The sequence below is a fragment of the Mus caroli genome, unplaced genomic scaffold (assembly GCF_978045245.1).
Source record: "Mus caroli unplaced genomic scaffold, Mus_caroli_1 scaffold_15, whole genome shotgun sequence".
In the NCBI taxonomy this organism is placed as follows: domain Eukaryota; kingdom Metazoa; phylum Chordata; class Mammalia; order Rodentia; family Muridae; genus Mus; species Mus caroli.
The window spans coordinates 65,745,069-65,767,487 of NW_028227270.1; the positions used below are offsets into that span (position 1 = coordinate 65,745,069).

A 22,419-nucleotide genomic window follows, 5' to 3' on the forward strand; every position below is an offset into this window, starting at 1 on the left:
CGACTCCTCCCGCCGCCGCTGCAGCCGCAGTGACAGGCAAGCCGGGCGGGTGACGGGAAGTGCGGGCCGCGGGCGCGGGCGGGAGGTGACAGCAGCCACGCGGGGAAGATGGCTGAGGACTTCGGCTTCTTCTCATCGTCGGAGAGCGGGGCCCCCGAGGCCGCCGAGGAGGACCCGGCGGCCGCCTTCCTGGCCCAGCAGGAAAGCGAGATTGCTGGCATCGAAAATGACCCGGGTTTCGGGGCACCTGCCGCCAGCCAGGTGGCCTCTGCGCAGCCCGGACTCGTGAGCGGGGGTGAGTCAGCGCAGCGGCCTGGAACGGGGGAGGCTGAGGCCACCACCGGGGGAGGGAGGCCCAGTCTCGGTCAGACCTGGCCTGGGTCCCTGCTGTACTCTGAGTCCGGCTATCCAGGGTGACCAAGGGTACCTCGGTGGGCTGTGTGTATCCGTGAGGCCTGGGAAAAGAGGGAGGAGCCGGGAGATGAGTTGGAGTCTGCGCTGAGACTGGATCTGCTGACTCTAGGGACAGGAATTTAGTCATGACATTTCATCCCCAGGCCAGCTCCTCCACCCTGGCTCTGGAACCCTCCCCCTGCTCAGTTCTGAGACTGTCCCAGTGTCCTAGCTAAGTGATACAGGTGTGGGACGGACAAGGTCCTCCTGACCCAGGGCTTAGCGTTCCTTTCTGCAGGGAAGCAGAGGGTGCTCAGAGAACTCGCAGCTCATCCTTTGGGGACCACCTGCAGACCTGCAACAGTGCGGGAGACAATGTTAATTACATATAATAATTTCATACACGTTACTGAACCCATTTCAGAACTGACTTCAAAGGGTACACTATTAAACAACTAGGAAGTAGCAATAAAGAATTCAACCCCTTCTTTCGGATGCTGAATTCTTCCTGTCCAGACCGCACAGTCGTTCTTGGGCCCGACTGTAAGTCTGGGCAGGGGCACAAATGGCCATGAGCTGTGCCCTTCCTGTTTGTAACTGTTTGTTTAGTGGATTTACAAAGGTGGCCCGGACCTCTGCGTGTGGCTTCAGACATAAGGGTTCAGGGCTTTTTTCCTGCATTGTTATGTTTATCATTGATACTCCTGCCCCAAGGAACAATTTCTTATAAATATATTTAAATATTTAGTAAAAATATGGACCTTCATACTGACCCTCCTAGTAGATCTTGTTTCTTATTTTTTTGGTGTCCTGTTAAAGAGGTTTAATGGTCCTGTTGGAAATAAATATTGTATGTATACGTTCATCTTTCTTTCCTTCCACATTTGCTGTGTTGCCGTCCCCACTGGGAACACAGAAGGAAGAAACTGTATCTATGGCCCAGTGTTTGAAGGAACTCTGACATAAGTGTAATAAGCCTTTTGTAACATACACGGAACTGGAGTTTGAGGGGCTATCAGGATGGCTGGTCAGGTAAATGTAAATCAGCCCAGCCTGGGGACACCTGAGCTCAGCCCCTGGAACCCTCGTGGTGGTAGATAGAACTCACTCCCACAGATTGTCCCCCGACCTCGCATACATGCGTGCACCACACACACACACACACAAACAAACACACACAAGTAAAGAAAATATAAATAATAATAATAATTAAAAAGAAAAAACTGGAGTTTGAATGTCTTGCCTAGGGCCACACGGCCATGAGTGATAGGTCTGGGGCTTGATTTCAGGCCTCCTAGCTATGATCTTCCAAAGGGCAGCTGTGCTGTTCTCCTTAGGGGTTGATTGGATACAGCAAGGAGAAGCAGGGGCCTATCCAAGCCAGCCATGCAGCTCTGAAATAGCAGCTCTCAGTCCCTCAGCCCTTCATTGTCCCTGGGAACCTCCTGAGTTCCTGTATGGAACTCTCTTGTCCGTGGTCACCCCTTGGGGACAGTCCTTTCCCTCATTAGGAGGTCCCAAGTTGTTAGCCACTCAGGAGAAAGACAGATGCAGTTCCGGCTAAGGAGAGCCACAGGAGCCTGGGATTTTGCAAGTTGTAGTCTTTCCTAGGGACTTACAGTCTGGGTGGGTAGGGCACTGACTGGCCCTAGATATGAGATCACCGGGAGGGAGACAGTGGTGATAACCCTTAGGGAAGCAGTCAGGGACTTGACCCTCTGAGGGTCTCCGGGACTCCATCAAGCTGCAGGTGCTCAGCTGCCCTTCTGAGTGGCAGTTTGGGGAACAAGGAGGTGCTTCAGGAGGGGAGCTCAGCGGGTGTTCAGGCATAAATAGAACAGACCTGATTCTCCTAAGCCTAGACAGTGGGAGGTACCCATCCTCCTCTGCGTTTGCAGGGAATGATAGGAGCCTGGGTGGTCTGAGGTGAACTGTCTGGGCATTTCTGGGAGTTGGAAAGAAGCTAGTTCTAACAGCAGCCACCAATGCACACCTCTGAGTCACCTCCCAGAGACAATGAGGTCTTCTGATAGCAGCTCTCGAGCCAAGTTCAATGCCTCTTCACTGCTGCTGGCTCTCAGGGGGGCCTGGGGAAAGCTGTGTCTGGCGTAGGCCTGAACCGGAACCCCACTGAGCCTTCCCTCTGGGCGGATCTGCAGCCGGCCTGAGCTGCGGATACTTTGTTTCCATTCATCAGCCTTGGGCAGTGCCCAAATGCTCTACACTTTCACACCAGTTCTCTGGGCTCTTGGCCTGCCTGTGACCAAGCACTGTGTAATCCTCTTGCCCCTGCTGGCCTCAGTAAGCTCATAAGAATGTTCTGGATCTTTTGCCATTATTCCTGAGGTGACCACACACCAAAAAGCTTATCCTCGGGACTTGTTATTTGCTTTGCTGTATTTGTTCTGCGGGCTCTGTTGTAGACTCGGAATCATAAATGTGCAAGAGCCCTGTGGGATACAGGCTGGTTTTTCTAAGAGTGGGTATGTATGCAGTCCCAAAGAGGCTAGCGATGCTCCATTTTTTTCTGCTGGAGGCCTGGGTGGGCAACAGGAAATCCATGTGGCCTTGCCAAAGAGAGGTCTGCTGGAGGCAGGTCAGGTGAAAGAGAGGTAGTGTGACGTCTCCAAAAGGCTGTTCCCTTAGGAACATAGTATCAGGAATGGACCCTGGCGAGGTAAGGCTAGGTAGAAAAGATGCCCCAGAAGAAGCCCGTCTGAGGAAGATGCTCATAGCCTTTTGGGACCACCCTTATTTAGAGAGCAGGCCACCTGTGCTGTAGAAACCCTCCCAGAGGGGGTGGGCTGAGAGCTGTCATAGTGGATCAGGATTAATCACTGTTTGACGATAAATAAGCTATAATTTATATCTGTGACACATGGTTGACATGAGGCTGCAAGGCCCTGATGAATCCAGTCAGGCTTAGGCCAGAAGCACTGTTGCTCTTCAGAGGCCAGTCTATCCCATACAGGGCTAATTGTTTATCTGTGGTGACCATATGAGGCCTGCTGTGGCTCGCAGCTAGGCGGCATGACAGTTTCAGAGAGGCCTTGCCAATTACAATGAGCCCCAAGAACAGTCCAGCTCTCATTTATACATACACATACATACATATATATATATACATACATACACACACACACACACATATATATATATATCTATATATATCTATATATATATGCATCCAGAGGAGAGTGGGATACCCTGTGTAGTGTTCCAGTGTACCCCAGAAATGACACTTTCTTTTAGTGCCTAGGGAAGTAGAGGAAGCAGGCTAAGGTTCCCTGTAGGAGGTAACTCACACACACACACACAAAAAAAAAAAAAATTAATGAGCCGGGTGTGGTGGCCCACGCCTTTAATCCCAGCACTCGGGAGGCAGAGACAGTCGGATTTCTGAGTTCGAGGCCAACCTGGTCTACAAAGTGAGTTCCAGGACAGCCAGGGCTATACAGAGAAACCCTGTCTTAAAATAAAAACAACAACAACAACAACTTTAATTTGTTTATTCATCATCTAGTAACCAAACTTGTAAAGAAGCCTAGGCCCCATGCATGGGTGTGGCTCTGAGCCACGGTGCTCTCCTTTGTCACTAGCAGGACAGACAACCAAAGCAGGAGTGTAGGTTTGAGATGTTGAGGGCACAGGCTAGGCCGGGCATGGGAGTGAGAGGAAGGTAACTGTGAAGGTTGCCGCTGTTGCAGCAGAAGCTACAGGTCGTTTGTGGCTAACTGGATACTGGATAAAGGGATTGTGCAGCGTCACTGTGAAGCCAACATGAAACCCTGGGAGGGGCACAGAGAGGAAAAATAGGCCAAGCGTTGCCCAGGGGGAGCTGTGAGGCTGCTTGCCCAGGCAGAGAGGTTACTCAAGGTTCTAGCAGGACATGCAGAGACACAGACCCCCTCTTCCTCGTCCCTGATGGCCTCTCCCTAAACTCACAGTTCCCCTGTCTACTTAGGAGGTCCCAGCTCCATGCTGAACTTCAGGTTGGTAAGGAATGGTGCACTGCCAGGTGATCTGGAGCAATCACAGTAGCCTTCCAAGCCTCCACTTGAGAATCTGTAAAATGGGTCACTGTTTCATCATAGGGCTGTGGCAAATATTAGGGATGACAGTGAATACACATAGGAACAATCAGGGCCTGAGCCTCGTTGCTTATATATCCATTAGATCTCAGGGGGTGGGGGGAGGGTGGCGGGTATCAGTATACCCATGGGTGTATGCATAGGTTGGCTTAAGAAGCAAAAAAAATAGGACCTTTGTGTGTTTGTAATATGGACTGTGAATGAAACTGTCTCCTTGCTCTTTCCAGCTGGTTCAGAGGACATGGGTACTACAGTCAATGGAGATGTGTTTCAGGTAAGCAGAGGTGGGACGGACTGTCTCAGGCTCAGTGACTTGTTTCTCCATCGGAGGTCATTTAGGGCTCACCATGTTTCCTACACTGACTGTTTTCTTGTTGTTTGCTGGGGACAGGGACTGACTGAGGAGTTGCTCAGGTTGTCCTCAGGAGTAACTAGCTTTAGGAAGGAGTGGCGTGGGATGGAGGGAATGAAAGCTGTCCCTGGGCAGGTGTCTCTGGTGGGAGGCTGGCCTGACTGGCCATCATGGGTATTTTAACTGGATAAGCTCTTTGGTCAGGACATTACATGTGGAATTTCCCCTAAGCAAATGATTGGAAAAGGGCACCCAGTTTCTCTGCAGGATGGTTTGCCACAGGAGACAAACTAGAAATAGCTTACATGTCCGGAATCGGGGGCCTAGGTCGACTGTTCTAAAGGGCTATCAGAGCTTCCTGTAGGCATGCATGTTCTTATTAAAGCAACTTGCAGAATGAATGATGTGCCATTATTTTTATTTTTGGTGTTTGCACAAAATTTATTTGGAAAAGGCATTCCAATTATTAACAGTGGTTGGCCCTGAGAGTACGAGGCCCTGGCTTCCTCTTCCCACCACAGGGGCTGGTACAGTATGGATGGGAAGGTAAAGACGGTCTGGGGATGGGGCTCAGGGGAGAAGCTCTGAGTTAAGCCCCCAGGACCACAGAAACAGAACAAAACAAAACACACAGACTGAGAGAGTGCACACACCAATGGTATCCCCAAGCCCCATGTAGTGGGGAGAACCCCAAGCCCCACATAGTGCGGAGAATTCCAAATGTCTAGGTGGGACTGAGCCTCTACTACCTGAGCTTTAATTCTCAACTTGGCCAAGTAAGACTCGGATGTTGGGGCCTGCAGCTTCCGGATCTCCTGAGCCCCACCCTGAGGAGGAGTTGGTCTCTTGGATTCTGGGAGAATAAACAATACTTTCTTATGTAAGTGGGATGGGCTCGTCCTAACACAGGAAAGAAAACTGGCCTAACCCCATTTCTGGAAAATGACTCAACAGTGAGTTAGAAAAGTCTCTCCCTAGGACCCAGGCAGCTTCGTGTCAAGCTGAGTATAGCTGAGCTCAGGAGTAAGTGCTGCTCTTGTACTCTTAGGACTTTGGTCAGGCTGTTTCTGGGCTCCAGGAACACCCACAAAGACCTTAATGGCTCAAAAGGTTTCTGTTCTGCAGTGAAACTGCTGGAGCAGCGTTTGGAACTGCAAGAGTATCTGGAGCATTCTGAGTCACATACTCTCACCTTCTCAGTTGAAGAGAAGCTTGAGATTTCAACAGATATTGAAGAAATTCACAGATGGAGTTTTCCTCACTTGAATCACTTGGCTCTCCTGGCCCTGGCTCTTTGACCCTGACTCTTTGACCCTGGCTCTCCTGGCCCTGGCCATTGCTGCCTCCTTTAGCATCACTGTCCATTAGAGGATGTGAAAGAGTGTAGTCTCAGGAGTAATCTTTTTTTTTTTTTTTTTTTTTTTTTTTGGTTTTTCGAGACAGGGTTTCTCCGTATAGCCCTGGCTGTCCTGGAACCTGGAACTCACTTTGTAGACCAGGCTGGCCTCGAACTCAGAAATCCGCCTGCCTCTGCCTCCCAAGTGCTGGGATTAAAGGCGTGTGCCCCTATGCCCGGCTTCAGGAGTAATTCTTATTCTCTGCTATCACAGTGCCCCGAGGCATGTTGATCTGCGAATCATGCCACACACTGCTCCCCTAGAATTCTACTGGGCAAGGGAGGGTCACAGAAGAGACAGTTTATTTGGCTTAGCAGCGAAGCTCCTTCCTGCCTGCTCTGCGTACACTCTGCACTGTGCTTTGCTCTGCTGCTGGACCCAGAAGACTATCTGTAGGCTAGACACAGTGAGCAGTGTGTGGCACGCACTTTCAGGGATAAAAGCCTTAGCCTGTGCAAGCTTGGCACATCCACCACCCTGGGTAGAGCCTTGGGTCTCAGTCTTTTCTAGGAGACTAGGTGAATGACCAAGTACAAACCTCATCCCCAGCAGAGCAGGAGGGTAAGCCTCATAGCACCCATTCCAGCTCCTTTGGCTACTGGGGGACAGGGGCGGAGCTGGAGGGCCCCGCAGAACTCATCTCCTTTCCACCCTCCCCCGCCCCACTCTCTTTGCATCTATTCACCTCCTGTGAGCTACTTAGAGGAATCCACAGCTCAGCCCAGCTTAGCTTGAGCTGCCCAATCCTGAAGATGGATAAATTGGCTATGAAGTTTTAGCATGCACTTGGCCAGCATGAAAGCCTAGCTTTCAGAGTGGGGCCCAATTGAGATGTCCCAAGAGGGGGACAGGAGGCTGCATGGAGGTTACCTGACCTGCCTGTGGCCTCTTGTTTTTTGCTCCTGGCCATACCCAGCCCTTTCTTCAATGGTACTTTGGAGGAGTTCTGAGTATTTCTTTGGCCACTAGTATGGCCACTATAGCCCTGGGCTGCTAAACCTTCTGGAAGTGACCCCATCTCCTACTAGGATACTTAAATAGACAGAATAGATGAGCCTCTAGGATGCTCAAATAGACAGAATGGATGAGCCTCAGTGTGGCCTCTGATCCTTACTGGCATGGGCAGAAAAGTAAGTCCAAAGCAACCTGGAGAGAAGCCAGTGAGGTGATTCTCAGGACCTGCCCGTCAGCAACCCTGCTGTGCTCAGCTGTCTGGTAGTGAGGCCTGAGCACCTGGTGACAGTGAGCCGCAAGTAGTCGTGCTTTTTAACGTGAGTGGGCTGTGGGGAGACCTCATGGCGGCTTCATTCATTATGTGAACCTTATTAGATACCTTGAACAGGATGCTGTCATTTCACAGGTTTGAAAGCAGGGTTGCCCAGGGAAGGGGATTTTTCTCAGCAGCCATCACCCTGTGCATGGTAGAACAGGCACTGTAAGCAGGCCTCTCTGATACAGTGTCCAGCACCTTTCCTGGTCCCTCCCCTAGCTTTATAACCAGCCGTTTGTCCATTCATTTCTCAGCTCTCATTCTTTGGGAGCCAGGCCTGTGCTGCGGCGGTGGTGGATGTGAAAGCAAAGCCAACGGAGTTTTTGTCCCCGGAGTTTACTTCTAATGGAGTTCTGGGAAGGCCCGAGAAACCTGGAAAGAAATCAGTATAGCCCAGGAGCTTGGATTTGTGGGTAACTGAGACAGGAAGGTCAGAAGTTCAAGGCTAGCATGGGGCACATTTTCATTTTGAGGCCCTTAAAAAAAAACAAAAAAACAAAAAAAAAAAACTCTAACAGCTTGAGTTCTTTTTGTGTCTGAAAACAACTGAGGGTTTTACAGGGATTAACCTACTTAATCCTCCCAACACCCATTGCGGCGTCTTTTATTATTCCCATTTTGCTCAAGGAGATTTAATAACTGTTCTAGTTAGACAGGAGCTGGAAGCCTGGAAGCCCAGCAGGGGGCAAGTGACAGAGGAAGTGGGTTTCAAGGCTGCTCTAAGGGATGCATGGCTGGCCCTGGCTGAGGGAACAGCGTGTGTAAAGGCATGGAAGCTAAGACAGTTGGTTCAGGGTTTATCCTGACACCCTATGGAGTCTGCTGCATAGAGGGATATGTCAGGAAAGCCCCAAGAGGTCACAGACTTGGGGCTGGATAGGATTGCCTAACCTAACTCCCACCCAGAGCATATCAGTGGCCTCTCATGTGGTGTAGGAGGTGGTTCGAGCTTAGGTAGACGCCATACCCTGGACCTGGAACTGGCCACGTCACTTACAGGCATGGGAGGTGCTGTGGATTCCTGAGCCTTGTGCCCTGGGTGTGCAGCGGGATCTTGAGCCTTGTGTGCTATGGGTATACGGCGGGATCCTGAGCCACGTGTGCTCTGGGTGTGCAGTGGGATCCTGAGCCTCGTGCCCTGGATGTGCAGTGGGACTGCTCCAGGACGGCCCAGGCTTCATACCCAGACATCAGGCAGCGGGGGAGGCCAAGGCTTTGGTTTCTGGCTTTTCCCTGCAGGATGACCTTGAATTAGTAACTTCACCTTTCTGAGCCTGGTTTCTCAGTTGTAAAATGGGGATTCAAGGCCCTGCCCTGTTGTTCCCACAGGGTTGTTGGGAAAAGCACTCTGTAACCATGACAGTCTTATATATTACTGACTTGTGCACTAAATGAGTTTAAGAATGGCCTGGGGGCAGGAGAGATGTGTGTGTGTGTGGGGGGGGGGGGTTGAGGGAGGTTGGAACCCTGAAGGGACAAAGTCTTTAATCTTGAGGTCATGTAGCAGCCGCCAGGCTGGGACCCGGGAGTGTGGGTGGGTGATACTGTTTGTCTAGCATGCCTAAGGCCCTGGATTCAGTCCCCACCACAGGGGTGGGGGTGGGGGGCAAGAGGACCAATTGAAGAGACAAGTGCAGTGCAGGAGTCATGCAGAGTTCCTGTTAGCTGTTCTAACAGCTAGCTATTCAGTCTGAACCTGGCTCTGTCACTGGCTTGCCAAGGGTGATTGTGGTACTTTGGAACTAGAGTCCCCTTACCTATAAAACCAGGGCAATAAAACCTTCCGAGTAGAATTGTAAAGATCAAAGGCATCTGCTTGCTAGCAAGTGCTCTGGAATCCTAACGTGGGCCCAGGCTTAGGGTGCCAGCCCAGGGATGCTGCTCCAGTGCTATGCCTCTTTCTTTTCTTCCTCCTACATCTCTTAGCACCTAAGAGTTTCCCAAAGGCACCTGCCCTGTTTGGTCCTTTAGCTTGCTGGATCTTGGTGTATAATGACTTCTCTCATTCTTTGCTGTTCTCTGCTCCCAGGCAAGAATGGCCATGTCGGGTTTTTTGTCTGGCCTTTTACTACAGTATACCCATCAGCTATTGTCCTCATCTCTGAGGGACTCTCCATCTCACGCAACCAGAAGACAGGCTGTCTTGTCCCATCCCTGTCCATGGCCTCCACACTTAGGAATTTAATGTTCTCTCTTCCTCTCACTCCTCTTCCTTCTCCTTGTCCCTTGGGTTGTACTTGAACTCAGGGCCTTATGACAGGTAGGGATACCCTCTCCCATTGAGCTACGTCTCTAGCCTCAATAAACCTCCCTCGTCTTGGTTCTCCTGCTCTGGATGCTGTGTGGTGGCAGCCAGTCTCTGGTTTTTTTTTTTTTTAAAGATTTATTTATTATTATAAGTAAGTACACTGTAGCTGTCTTCAGACACACCAGAAGAGGTCGTCAGGTCTCATTACGGATGGTTGTGAGCTACCATGTGGTTGCTGGGATTTGAACTCTGGACCTTCAGAAGAGCAGTTGGGTGCTCTTACCCACTGAGCCATCTTACCAGCCCCAGTCTCTGGTTTTATGGAACATACTTGGGCTGGAGAGATGGCTCAGAGGTTAAGAGAATTGACTGCTCTTCCAGAGGTCCTGAGTTCAAATCCCAGCAGAAACAGGGTAGCTGACAACCATCTATAATGAGATCTGATGCCCTCTTCTGAAGACAGCTACAGTGTACTTAAATAAATCCTAATATATATATATAATATATAAATAAATATAATATATATATATATTATATATATACACTCAGATTGGCAACTCAGAAGAAAACTATTATGAAAAAAAAAAAACCAATAGCTTTTGCCCCTCCTCTTTCTCACTCTCTTATGGAGCATACTTTCTTAGGCAGCTAGAGGGCTGGGGTGGGGGAGTAACCATGTAAACAGGTAAGCCATTTCAGCAACAGGCACTCTAAGGACAATAAAATGTGGTGTCCCCAGGGATCCAGATGGCATCGGTTCCAGCATCTGTGAATTCAAGTTACTTGTATAATAAATGGTCAAGTATTCAGGTGGTGTGTGGCTCAGTAGTAGAAACTTCCAAGGCCTATGGTGAAGATTTCAGTGGCTGGAGGAAGAAAGCGGGGCACACTGCAGTAGAAGCCCTATGGGGTCTGTGCCCACAGGAACGTGGAGGGGAGAGTGAAGGTGCCAGGCATGGTAGCAGTGCCCGCACCCCCATCCTTCAGAGAGAAAGGGTCTCCTGGACCAGGGGTGTTCCATCCACACTGACCCAAGTGCACAACCCCCAACATTTCTGTCTCAAGCTCTATCAACTCTGTCACCAGAGATGAAGCCTGCCCACTACGTCTGTCCATCTTTCTTGGCCTCAGTGTTCCTTCTGTACAAAGGGAATGAGAACTGATGGCAATGGGCTCGTGAGATGGAAGAGCAGTAAAGATACTTGTTACTAAGCCTGAAGACCTGAGTTCAACCCCAGAACCCACAGAAGGAAGGAGAGAACCCATTCCCCAAGTTGTCCTCTGACTTCCACAGACAGGTCCTCCCTGGCAAACACAAATTGAGAAATATAATTAAAGAAAAAGAATGATAATGCTAATCCCATGCATCGAGCTATCAGTCATCCTGTGGCAGGCAGAGTTGAGAATGTAGCTCAGTTGGAAGGGTGGCTTGCTAAGTGTGCACGTTGGATTTCATCAGTGCAGTGAAGCACAACAGGACATAACCCCAGCATAGCAGCCCACACCTGGGGGCCGCATTCGGAAGCTGGAGGCAGGTTAATCAGAAGTTCAAGGTTACCTGCAGATGTAGAACAAGTTCTGGGCTATCATGGGCTACACAAGGCCCTGTCTCTACACAAAGAATAAATATCTTACAGATTATATTGCGCCAAATCCCAGAATCAGGTCTGAGAGACCATCTTACTATGACCATTTTTAGTGAGGAAAACATAAACACATCTTGCAGCTTTAACAATGGGATTGTATGGCTTTTAGAGTCCAAGTTTACCACAGCAGACTTTTATTATTTTATTTTATGTGTTAGAATATTTTGCCTGTATCTTTTTTTAAAGATTGTTTTTTTTTTTTTTTTTTTTTTGAGACAGGGTTTCTCTGTATAGCCCTGACTGTCCTGGAACTCACTTTGTAGACCAGGCTGGCCTCGAACTCAGAAATCTGCCTGCCTCTGCCTCCCGAGTGCTGGGATTAAAGGCATGTGACACCACGCCTGGCTAAAGATTTATTTTCTTTATGTGAGTGGATTGTAGCTGTGCAGATGGTTGTGAGCCTTCATGTGGTTGCTGGGAATTGGATTTTGTAGGACCTCGCTCACTCCAATCGGCCCCGGTCACTCTGGCTCAAATATTTATTATTATACATAAGAACACTGTAGCTGTCTTCAGACCCACCAGAAGAGGGCGTCAGATCTCAATATGGGCGATTGTGAACCACCATGTGGTTGCTGGGATTTGTTTTGTTTTTGTTTTTGTTTTTGTTTTTTGAGACAGGGTTTCTCTGTGTAGCCCTGGCTGTCCAGGAACTTACTCTGTAGACCAGGCTGGCCTCGAACTCAGAAATCCGCCTGCCTCTGCCTCCCGAGTGCTGGGATTAAAGGCATGCGCCACCATGCCCAGCTGGTTGCTGGGATTTGAACTCAGGACCTCTGGAAGAGCAGTCAGTGCTCTTAACCATTGAGCCATCTCTCTAGCCCTTGCTAGCCCTTGTTCTGTTTTGTTTGTTTGTTTGTTTGTTTGTTTTGAGACAGGGTTTCTCTGTGTGTAGCCCTGGCTGTCCTGGATCTCGATCTGTAGAACAGACTGGCCTTGAACTCACAGAGATCCGCCTGCCTCTGCCTTCTGAGTGCTGTGTGCTACCATCAACTAACTGGCCATGACAGAGTTTTAGTCATGGTTGTTTTGCCTGTTGCTGGTCTGCAGGTTCACTTGAGAAAAGTCTGCTGTTTCCTATGTGCATTGTGGCAAGGAAACACCAGACAAGTGTCACAAAGGTGACACTCTGAAGGACAAGTGAACACATTAGTAATGAGGTCCTATTAGACTGTGTACGTTTTATCACATGACAGAACTATACTAGAGATAGATTTTAATGGTGGTAGCACAAGGTACACAAGCATTGTGTGCAAGGCATGGCATTTACAGGTGTTTTTAAGGTTTACTTTGTGTGTATGAGTGTCTTGCTTGCACATATGTATGTGTACCACCTGCATGCAAATGCCTTCAGAGGCCAGAAGCAGAAGTGGTTGTAGGCAGAGGCAGTTGTGAGCTGCTATGATGGTGCTGGGAACTGAACTAGCATCCTCTGCAGAGCAGCAAATGCTCTTAACTGCTGAGCCATCTCTCCAGCCCCGCAAGTTTAGTTTTAAGATTCATCTCATTATTGTATCAATCCTATGGGAGTGTTATAATTTATCCTCTTACGGTGAACAAGGGGAGTGTCAAGGAGTTGGCCGGGCTCATGGTCAGGCCCTGAGAGATTGATAGGCCTGAGGCCACACGGGAAGGTGTGTTGCTGGCAGAGGGGAAAGCAATGTAAAGGTAGGGTGTAGTCACTAGGGGCTGGGTGCTGGTGTGGGTTGAGGTGGCCTGCTGGCTCCTGGGTGGCGGCTTCAAGTGCTCTCTTGGTACCAGTAAGAACAGCACCACGGCAGGGCAGGCGCGCTGGGCCAGGAACACTGTGCTTTTGTTGCAGGAGGCTAACGGGCCTGCCGATGGCTACGCGGCAATTGCCCAGGCGGACAGGTTGACTCAGGAGCCCGAGAGCATCCGGAAGTGGAGAGAGGAGCAGAAGAAAAGGCTGCAGGAGCTAGGTGAGGGCACACCTGGAGGAGGGTGACTCCAACAGGAATGGCTCTGGTGCCTGCCAGGTGGCCTTGGAACCTTGGCTATCAAAGGCAGGTCCACGTGGCTAAGGGTGGGTCCTGGGGGTGCTGGCTAGGGCCAGGGGTGGAGCAGCCAGGGTGGCGGTGGCTGTTCTGCAAAGAAAAGCTGCTCTATGCATTCTCCTGCGGGGCCCACAGACGCTGCCTCGAAGGTGACCGAACAGGAGTGGCGGGAGAAGGCCAAGAAAGACCTGGAGGAGTGGAACCAGCGCCAAAGTGAACAGGTTGAGAAGAACAAGATCAACAACAGGTGAATGAAGGCCAGGGGATCTGAGCAGAGCCAAGGAGGCTTAGAGAAGCCAAGGGGACATAATGAGAACACAAAGGGAATCAAAGAACACAAGGGCATCTCTGAGGAGATGGAGGAAGGAGCCATGGGGGTGATGGATGGGGTGGTGGGGCTGGGGACTGGCTTTGAATGGATGATGCAGCGAGGACACAGGGAGGAGGGCTGCTGGAACCTTGGGTTCCTGATAGCACTCGAACTCCTAAGCCTGTACCTTCCCAGTGACTGAGAAGCAGAATAGGTACCAAGGCTTGGAATATACCTAGACTCTCCAGGGCCCTAAGTTCTCTGTGGGCAACTCCGAGAGGGAACAGGGAGTGAAGAGTCAGCCTGAGTATTTGATGTCATTTCTGTTAGAAATGGCAAAGGACGGTAGTTCAACCCAGTGTGTCTAAGGGATGAAGGGATGCTAGTGGCCTGTGTGGATGAAAAGGCCAGGCCGGTGGCATTGTGTCATAAGTGATATCAGTCAGCGCTCACTCTCCCTACCACTCAGCTCTGCTTCCTTCCATTCTGGCTCTACCAGTGGTCTTAGGCCCCTGTATGAGGACAGCAGCGTCAGGCCTCTGCCCTATGATCTAGGCAAGCTCGGTAAAAATAGCAAGTATCTAGTGGCTCCTGCCAGAGTTGCCTTGGGCCGTGTGACCCTGCCGGTAGTCAGGAGAAGGGTTGCTTTTCAGGGTGAAAGTCCCATTCGCTGGGTTGCTCTGGGGGCCAGTCCTATCAAAACCGTGGGGACTACAGTAGGAGCAGCAGATCCTGCAGAATAAAAGCAAGGCAGAGCATGGGGATGAACCAGAGAACACATTTGTGAAAATAGATGTTCTCCTGCTTTGGATGCTGTGCCTTTCAAGATACGAGATCTTCCCTGAAGGGAAAGGCAATTGAACTGCTGTATGCTAAGCTGGGCTTTGGGTGTCCAGTGAGGACCCTTCTGTATCCTCGAGTTCAGTGAGAGTCACATGCATAGAGCCAGACTTGCATCCAGTGGGGCCCTGTGCATGAAGACCATAGAAGCAAAGTACCTGCTGGAAAAGAACCATTGTCTAGAGCAGTGGGTGGCGACCCCAGGGGTCACATACCAGATAGTTCTACATCACAATTCATAACAATAGAAAAATTACAGTTATAAAGTAGTAGTGAAAATAATCTTATGGCTGGGGCGGGGAGGGGTTTCACCTTAACATGAGGAGCTGAATTAAGGGGTGATAGCATTGGGAAGGTTGAGAACCACTGGGCTAGAGACTTGTCTTCGAGGAGTGACCATGGTTCATCAGAAGAGAAGGGCTGATGTAAGGGAGAACATTCTAGACCTGGGAGCATCGTGGGAGGAAAGAGAGGATGTGGTGTGTTGTTTCAGGGAGTCAAAGCATAGAGGGAATGGTTTTGGGAAGACTTCATTGAGCAGTAGGGGGCCATCAATGGTTGGGGTCTCCCCACACTCTTATGGGTAACTGTTAGTTTTAAACTGTCTCCTCTTGGAGGTACTAACACACTGTTTCTCTTTCTCTTTAACCCTGTGCCTGCCTGTCTTGCTGTCTGCCTCCCCCCACCTAACTCCTCCTCCTAACGGTTTTCCTCAAGGATCGCTGACAAAGCGTTCTACCAGCAGCCAGATGCTGATACCATTGGCTATGTGTACGTGGCTCCTTGGCTCTGCAGGGGCAGCTGTGGAGGGTGGCCCAGCAGCGGCTTTTCAGAGTCTCTTGTCTGTGTGGTATAAATGAATGTGGTTGGGCTCTGAGCAGTGACCAGTGCAGGAGGCGAGCTCCAGGGCTCCAGGGCTGGTGTGGGCAGCAGCCCGTGCCATGCAGCCATCCATCTCTGTCCTGCTAGCAAACTGCAGGGAGCTTTGCCCAGTAGAGTTCCCAAGTTGGGGGCGAAGGAAGGAATGCACTAGCCAGCCTCACGTGGGAGGGGCAAAGGGCACGCAGCCAGCCACACTACTCCTGAGAAGCCTCCCAGGAAGGGGAGGGGTATGTGAGATGAAGGGGTCTTTTTGGGAGGAGGGGGAGGGGCAAACACCAGGCACAGCTTGCTGAAGGTATGAATGAGTCTTTACAAGTCTACCCTTGCCCCACCCCTGAGTACACTGACTTGGGCATGAGCTCTTGCCCACTTCACAGCTCCTCTCCCAAGTGTCTGGGTTTGGAGTCTGGCTGGAACCGTGCCTACTCCAGATCTGGAATGTCAGTCAGGTTTCCTCTCACGCCAGCTCCAGATGACAGGCAGTGCGTTACTGACAGTAGGACTGGGGGAGAAGTTACAGGGAAGACAGACACAGTGGTTTCTGAGTATAGTTTACTCACGTCGCACCTTACCCTACTGATGATCCTGCTGGAACGGGGCCCCGCTGAACCGCGCCACTGCAGCCTTGACTGCCCTCTGCCTTTGCCCTCTCTTGACACACACAGGGCGTTACAGGCCCTGGCTTCTCTTCCTTCCGCCCACCCTTCCTCCCATCTGACCTGTACCTGCTGACATTTATCCTATCCCTGTCACTGGTCACACTTAGAGAAGAGACAGATAGCCCTGCAAGTTGCTCATGGGTTGGAATACATCATGAACTCTGGAAGCCACACTCTCTGCTGGGAACCCAGTGTATGCTTCAGAGACTCATGACCCTCAGGCACACCTTACAAGTTAAAAATGAATTTGAAAAAAAAAAAAAAAAAAAAAGCCGGGCGTGGTGGCAGACGCCTTTAATCCCAGCACTCGGGAGGCAGAGGCAGGCGGATTTCTGAGTTCGAGGCCAGCCTGGTCTACAAAGTGAGTGCCAGGACAGCCAGGGCTACACAGAGAAATCCTGTCTCGAAAAACAAAAAAAAAACAAAAAAACCAAAAAAAAACAAAAAAATTTGCAGGTAACAAGGGTTGATGAGGGCACTGTAGATGGGAGAAGCAGCTAGAGTAGAGGCCTGGAGAGGACTGACGGGCTAGGTTTGTGGAGACAGATGGAAGTCAAAGCTGGGAGGCCTCCGTTTGGGAGCTGGACTCTCTGTGCCAAACTGAGCAGCTCAGATTTGACCCTCAAGGCAGTCGGCAGCCATGGAGTCATCTAACGAGGGAGAGGGACACCTGCGGGGGTAGGTGCTGTAGAATACTGCTGGGTTTGGTGCTCCCATTGGACACAAGGAAATGGTCCAGAGAACCCAGGAAAGCTCTGAAGGAGAAAGAATTGGACCCAAGACTTATCAGCCTTTCATCTGCCGTGGGTTTGCCAGGGGAGCTTGAGCAAAGCAGATTCTGGTTCCGTAGGGCCGAGGTGAGGTGACACCTGTGTTGTTGGGCACGGATGAGCAATAAAGGCACAGGGGACCTCTTGACCCTGACAGGCAGCTGCAAGGATAAAGCCCATCATCCGCACTCACTGTCTGACCCTCACAGCACAGAGCTGTCAGCACACTGGTTGCTCAGGCCAGAGATGGGCTCAGAAGAGTGGAAGCCATGCTTCTCACCTCCCAGGTTAGCTGAGCACATAGCGGAAAGGCAAGCTCATGATGGAGGGTCCCACCATTGAGCCCAGGCCAGTTCCAGTACACAGCACAGTGGGATCACTTGGAGAGCTCTCTGACCCACCTCCCAACTGCTCCCCAACTTTGGATCCCTTTTTCCGTTCCCAAATAACTGAGTCCAGTGTTCACAAACTCCTCAGTGTGGACCTATCAGGAGCCACACCCTTAAAGAAAACCGACCTTCCCTCCATACTGTTGGCTGCTTTGATCCTGTGCGGGTAAGCGCAGCTACCGTGTGTTCACAACACAAGCGTCTGGTCACATCCAGAGGACACTGCTCTCCATCCCTCCTGACCTCTGGCTCTGGAAAACCTTTCTGCCCCCTTTCCACTATGGTCACTGAGCCCTGGTGTGTGTTGCAGATGCCCCATTTATGGCTGGACACTCTTAAGTCAGTGACTTTCAAAACTGTCAACCAAGAATTCTGAAGGGCCATAGAGTTCTTGCCTGGAATACACACAGACAGAAATACCCAGTACCCAATACCATCAAAGCAGACTCCTGAAGAAGAAACAACCCCAGTTTTCTCCTGATACAATTCCAAATTATAAAGTATAAAGCTTCTGACAGAACCTTTCCTGAGCTGTGGTTCCATCGAGACACAACTGTTCTGGGCTCAGAACATTTCTGTAGTCAGATATGCTTGCGATGTGGAAGATCCCACATCCATTATAAAGTTGACTGGGTGGTTAGTCAGTGTCCTCTCTTGAGAATACGAGGCAGGGATGGGGACACAGCTCAGTTGTGGGCTGGGTTTAGGTACATCATTGTCTGAGGCCTAGGTTCTTTCAATCCCTAGTGATAAAAAAGAAGGGACACCTGTAATCTCAGTAGGAGCAGGAGTTCAAGGTCAGCACTGGCTATGCTTTAAACAAACAAACAAAAAAAAACTGTAGGGAAGTGACTGAACAGGGAATACCCAGACTGGGAAGGACTTTCTGAGGAGGTAACTCCTACTCTGGGAACTAAATGACAAGCAATAAGTTAGCCAGGTGCAGGGGTACACACATGATCTCAGAACTGGAGAGGCAAGGTCACTAGACCAACTTGGGCTACATAGCGAACCACAGGCTCCAGCAAAAAGCAATAGTCTGAGCCAGTGAGCAAGCCTCTCTGGAAGAGGTGACAGTAAGTTCCACAGCCCTGAGTCTAGATGACTTCCATACTCAGGTCTAGGTTTCTTACATCAAGGCTGTTCCTGGTGGCTGAAGTCACAGGGCACAGGGATGGGGAGACTTCTGGCTAATGTCCCAGAGTAGGCTGCACACCATAGGCTAGGAGCAGGACACTAGTGACTCCGGAGAAGACAACCCTGAAAACCTGTCTCCTCTCTACCTCCAGGGCATCGGAAGAGGCTTTTGTGAAAGAATCCAAGGAGGAGACCCCGGGCACAGAGTGGGAGAAGGTAGCCCAGCTGTGTGACTTCAATCCCAAGAGCAGCAAGCAGTGTAAAGACGTGTCCCGCCTGCGCTCGGTGCTCATGTCCCTGAAGCAGACACCGCTGTCCCGCTAGGTGCCCATCATGAGAGCGGCCGCGAAGCACATGGGCCTTGCTGGGGCAGAGGAACAGCTGCTTCGGCCAGAGTGGAACTTCCTCTGGCAGCTGCCACACACAGCCTGTTCTGTTCCTCTGAATCTCTGGGAGCTGGGAAGTGGGACCCTTACCCCTTTCACCCCCCCAACTTCTTCCTGGACCCCTGTCCCAGCCCCTCATGACTCCTGTCAGCCCACTCAATTGTGACTGTCCCTCCTGATGTATTTTTCTTGGCTTAAAGGGTGTGTTAACTCTTTTTACACTTATTTATTAGTATCCTCATTTCTCTGGAAGCCACAACTGGTGTCAGCACTCAGTTTGTGCATAGAATTTTCCTAGCTTCGTGTCCTTAAAAGGTGAGGATGTAGTCTTAGAAATCCAGAGCTCGCAGCTGGAATCAGGAACCCCAACTGTCTGTGTCTGCTGTCTGCCCTCCAAGAAGAAAGGCAAATTTTCACAAGACAGGGTCTGCAACCTTGCTCTCTGTGATTCTTTAACAAGTCTGAAGGTAGGGACTCTGCTGTCCTTTTGTATAGCTGAGAAAACTAAGGCTCCCCAAACAGAATTGGCTTTTGTGTAGAAAGGAAGTGAGGCCAGCGTGCTCTAAGGCTGTGTCTACACCTGAGTAAGGGTGGCAAATACAGCATCCGCCAACCTTCCTCGAGAGTGACCAAGACCCTCTAAGACATGCAGGCCTGCTGCAGTACAGATGTGCCTCCTTCTTCGGCTATTCCCCTGTGGACTTAGGATAAGCAACAGTGACCACACCTTCTTCCCCTTCAGCAGAGGCCGTATAACAGGACTTTAAGCCATTACGATCTACATGGTGTTTGAAAAGATTTGGGTAACTGCTAACAGTATTAGTTCCCTAAGATTGCCATTAAAGAATACCAAAAAACCTGGCTGCCTTAGAGCATCAGAAATCTGTTGTCTCAATTCTGGAGGCTAAAAGTCCCGAATTTGGGAACGACCAAGCCACGCCCCCCAGAGATGCTAAGGCAGGACCTGTGCCTCTTGTAGCTTCTAGTAGCTAAGGTATCCTTTGGTTTGCAGATATAGGTCTCCAGTTTTGCCTACACCCTCACATGGCTGTCTGTGTTCATCATTTTCCCGTGTATGATTTGTGTGTCCAATTTTCTTTTTTCTTTTCTTTCTTTTTTTTTTTTTTTTTTTTGGTTTTTTTGAGACAGGGTTTCTCTGTATAGCTCTGGCTGTCAATCTTCTTTTTTTAAAATATGGATACGAGGGGCTAGATAGATGGTTCAGCAGTTAAGAGCACTGGCTGCTCTTCCAGAGGTCCTGAGATCAATGCCCAGCAACTAACTAGAAGCTTAAAACCATCTGTAATGGGATCTGACACCCTCTTCTGGCATGCGTGTGTACATGCAGAGAGAGGGGTGGGGAGGGGGAGAGAACTCCTAAATAAATTTTAAAACAATGGATACCAGTATTACTGGATTAAAGCCCACCTTAAAGGCTATTTTAACTATTGATGGTCATGGCTGTAAAGTCCCTATTGCCAAATAAGGCCTAAAAAATTAAGAGTTGGAGTTAGTTCAACTTTTAAATGTATTTTAGGGGGGTGGGGGCATCATAACACTAGGTGGACATTACCTTTAAATACAACACCATCTTCAGCTCCTTATGCCCTGTTCTTGCATCCTGAGGGCTTCACAATGCAGTGTTCCACACTGGCAATATGCCTGTGGTTAAGATCATGATGGAGATACAAACACCTAGCTCTAGTCACGGACCTTCCACTCAGAGATCGAAAACATGTCAGGGCCCAAGAAATGTATCTTTACTTTCTTCCCTTTCCCCTTAAGGAGATATTCAGAGGGGCAGGGTGACCCATGGGAGGATTCAGTTCCTCAAAGCAACACAGTGACTACAGATCACAAATGCCTTTGAGACCTCTGTGTCAAAAGCTGAAGTGGTAAAGAGATCAGCAGAGTGGAGGGTCTCAGAGGAGGCTGCACTGGAGTAAGAGAAGTAGTCAAAGAATGGTGGTGGTGTGTGTTTGAACATCCTGACTCACAACAGGACCATGACATGCCTCATCTACAGGCTACAGAAACTTGGAAATTGCTGGCAAACGTTCCCATATTACATCAAACAGCTCACTGAATTAGAATCCCAAGAATGAACATTTGGGTTAACCAGTGCCCCAAGTAACTTGACAGTGACAAGGAAAGTTTGGATAGCACTAGGCTCCTCTTTCACAACTGGAGAATAAACCTCGGGCCTCACAATCACTATGTACTGTACTGCTGAGCTGTAACCTCAGGCCATTTTAAATGATACAGAGTCTAAGTTACTCTACTGAGTGATCTTGAACTTTTTTTTTTTTTTTTTTTTTTTTTCTTGAGACAGGGTTTCGAGACAGGCTCTGTATAGCCCTGGCTCTCCTGGAACTCACTCTGTAGACTAGGCTGGCCTCGAACTCAGAAATCCACCTGCCTCTGCCTCCCAAGCGCTGGGATTAAAGGCATGACTGCCGGGCGATCTTGAACTCTTGAAGTCATGCGTAGTCAGGCAAGATTCTTCTCCCTCAACCTTCAGAATAGTTAAGGCTATAGGCATGCACTGTCAGACCTAGCTGATTTTTAAAGACCAATCCTACTGACTGCCTGTTCCTTCTTAAAAACTTAAAAGAAAAATCATGGTTTTGATCGTAGGAATGAGATTAAGAAATAATTCATCACATACAAGTGTAATAAGCTTTTATTAAGTAATTAAGGGGACGCATCACAAATAGAAGCATGCAACCCAACTGAAACGAACCTGGGATTTTGGGAGCGGGAGGGGGGAGCGGTGGAAGCGCAAATCAGTCACAAAATCGGCCACTTCCTCACCCAAATGACAATAAGGTCCTGTTTGAAACGGAGGGAGCAAGTCTGACAGGGATGTCTGTTGTTTCTGGGTTTTGTAATGGTTTCCATGGAGCTTTAAGACCCGGCCACACTCAGGCTCGAGACTTCATAGCAGATGCCGCTAACCCCAACAAGATGGCTACGACCGTGAAACCCTGTGCGGCGATCCGGGTGCGCATCATGAGTTGGGATCGGTGGCTCTGGCCGCGGTGGAAGCAGTAAAGGCCATAGGTGAGGGCAGCCGCCGTCCCCAGACAGCCTGGGGAGAGGACAACACACGCGGGAGGCAACAGGTCCGGTCCTGCAGGTCCCTTAAGGATGTAGCCCGTTCCCGCTTTCCCAGAGCCACAAGAGGAGGGCAGTTCTAGAGTCGGCTTCATCTAGTCCCAAACCCCGCAATGCATTCCGATTCGTTTCAGTCACACCCCCCCCCCCGCACCGTCATTTCGTCACACCTCTGGTCCGCTCCCCTTCCCAAACCCCAGATTTACTTGATCCAACCCTATTTCCTTTCCCTACGAAACCGCTGTCCTCTCGGTCTTCCGTTCCTACAGCACACACTTACCTATAGGCACCATTGGGTTCTCACGGGTCTTGCGAATAAACTTTTCTTTGAAGCCCTCTGGGTTGGAGTAGACCGTGGGGCTGAAGCCCTCGATAACTGGGGCCTTGGACGGATCAAAAGGCGCCTCTGGACTCACAGGACCGGGAGCTGCCATACCCACCAGCACAGAAATAGGTAGGACACAAATCCGGACACCGGACCCCGCCTTCTGATGAGGTCACTACGGGGCGGGGAAAT

The 22,419-nt window shown here is 50.0% G+C and overlaps 2 protein-coding genes across 3 annotated transcripts; one reads left to right on the plus strand and one right to left on the minus strand.

Annotated features, from left to right (window-relative positions):
• Cltb (clathrin light chain B) lies at positions 1 to 19,010 on the plus strand. Of its 2 annotated transcripts, XM_029468471.2 has the most exons (6): positions 1 to 295; positions 4,712 to 4,758; positions 13,220 to 13,337; positions 13,548 to 13,659; positions 15,280 to 15,333; positions 18,552 to 19,010. In XM_029468471.2, exons 1-6 carry the CDS (start codon positions 109 to 111, stop codon positions 18,721 to 18,723), a joined length of 690 nt encoding a protein of 229 aa, XP_029324331.1. In that variant the 5' UTR covers positions 1 to 108; the 3' UTR covers positions 18,724 to 19,010. The 2 variants fall into 2 exon arrangements, with proteins under 2 accessions (XP_029324331.1, XP_021036382.1); XM_021180723.3 differs by lacking the exon at positions 15,280 to 15,333 and having other exon boundaries at positions 5 to 295.
• Positions 19,011 to 21,450: 2,440 nt separating this feature from the next.
• Positions 21,451 to 22,399, minus strand: Higd2a (HIG1 hypoxia inducible domain family member 2A). The gene is made up of 2 exons (XM_021180057.2): positions 22,183 to 22,399; positions 21,451 to 21,876 (listed from the first exon to the last, which is right to left on the minus strand). The coding sequence occupies exons 1-2, from the start codon at positions 22,334 to 22,336 to the stop codon at positions 21,710 to 21,712; spliced, it is 321 nt and encodes a 106-aa protein (XP_021035716.1). The 5' UTR covers positions 22,337 to 22,399; the 3' UTR covers positions 21,451 to 21,709.
• Positions 22,400 to 22,419: the final 20 nt, after the last annotated feature.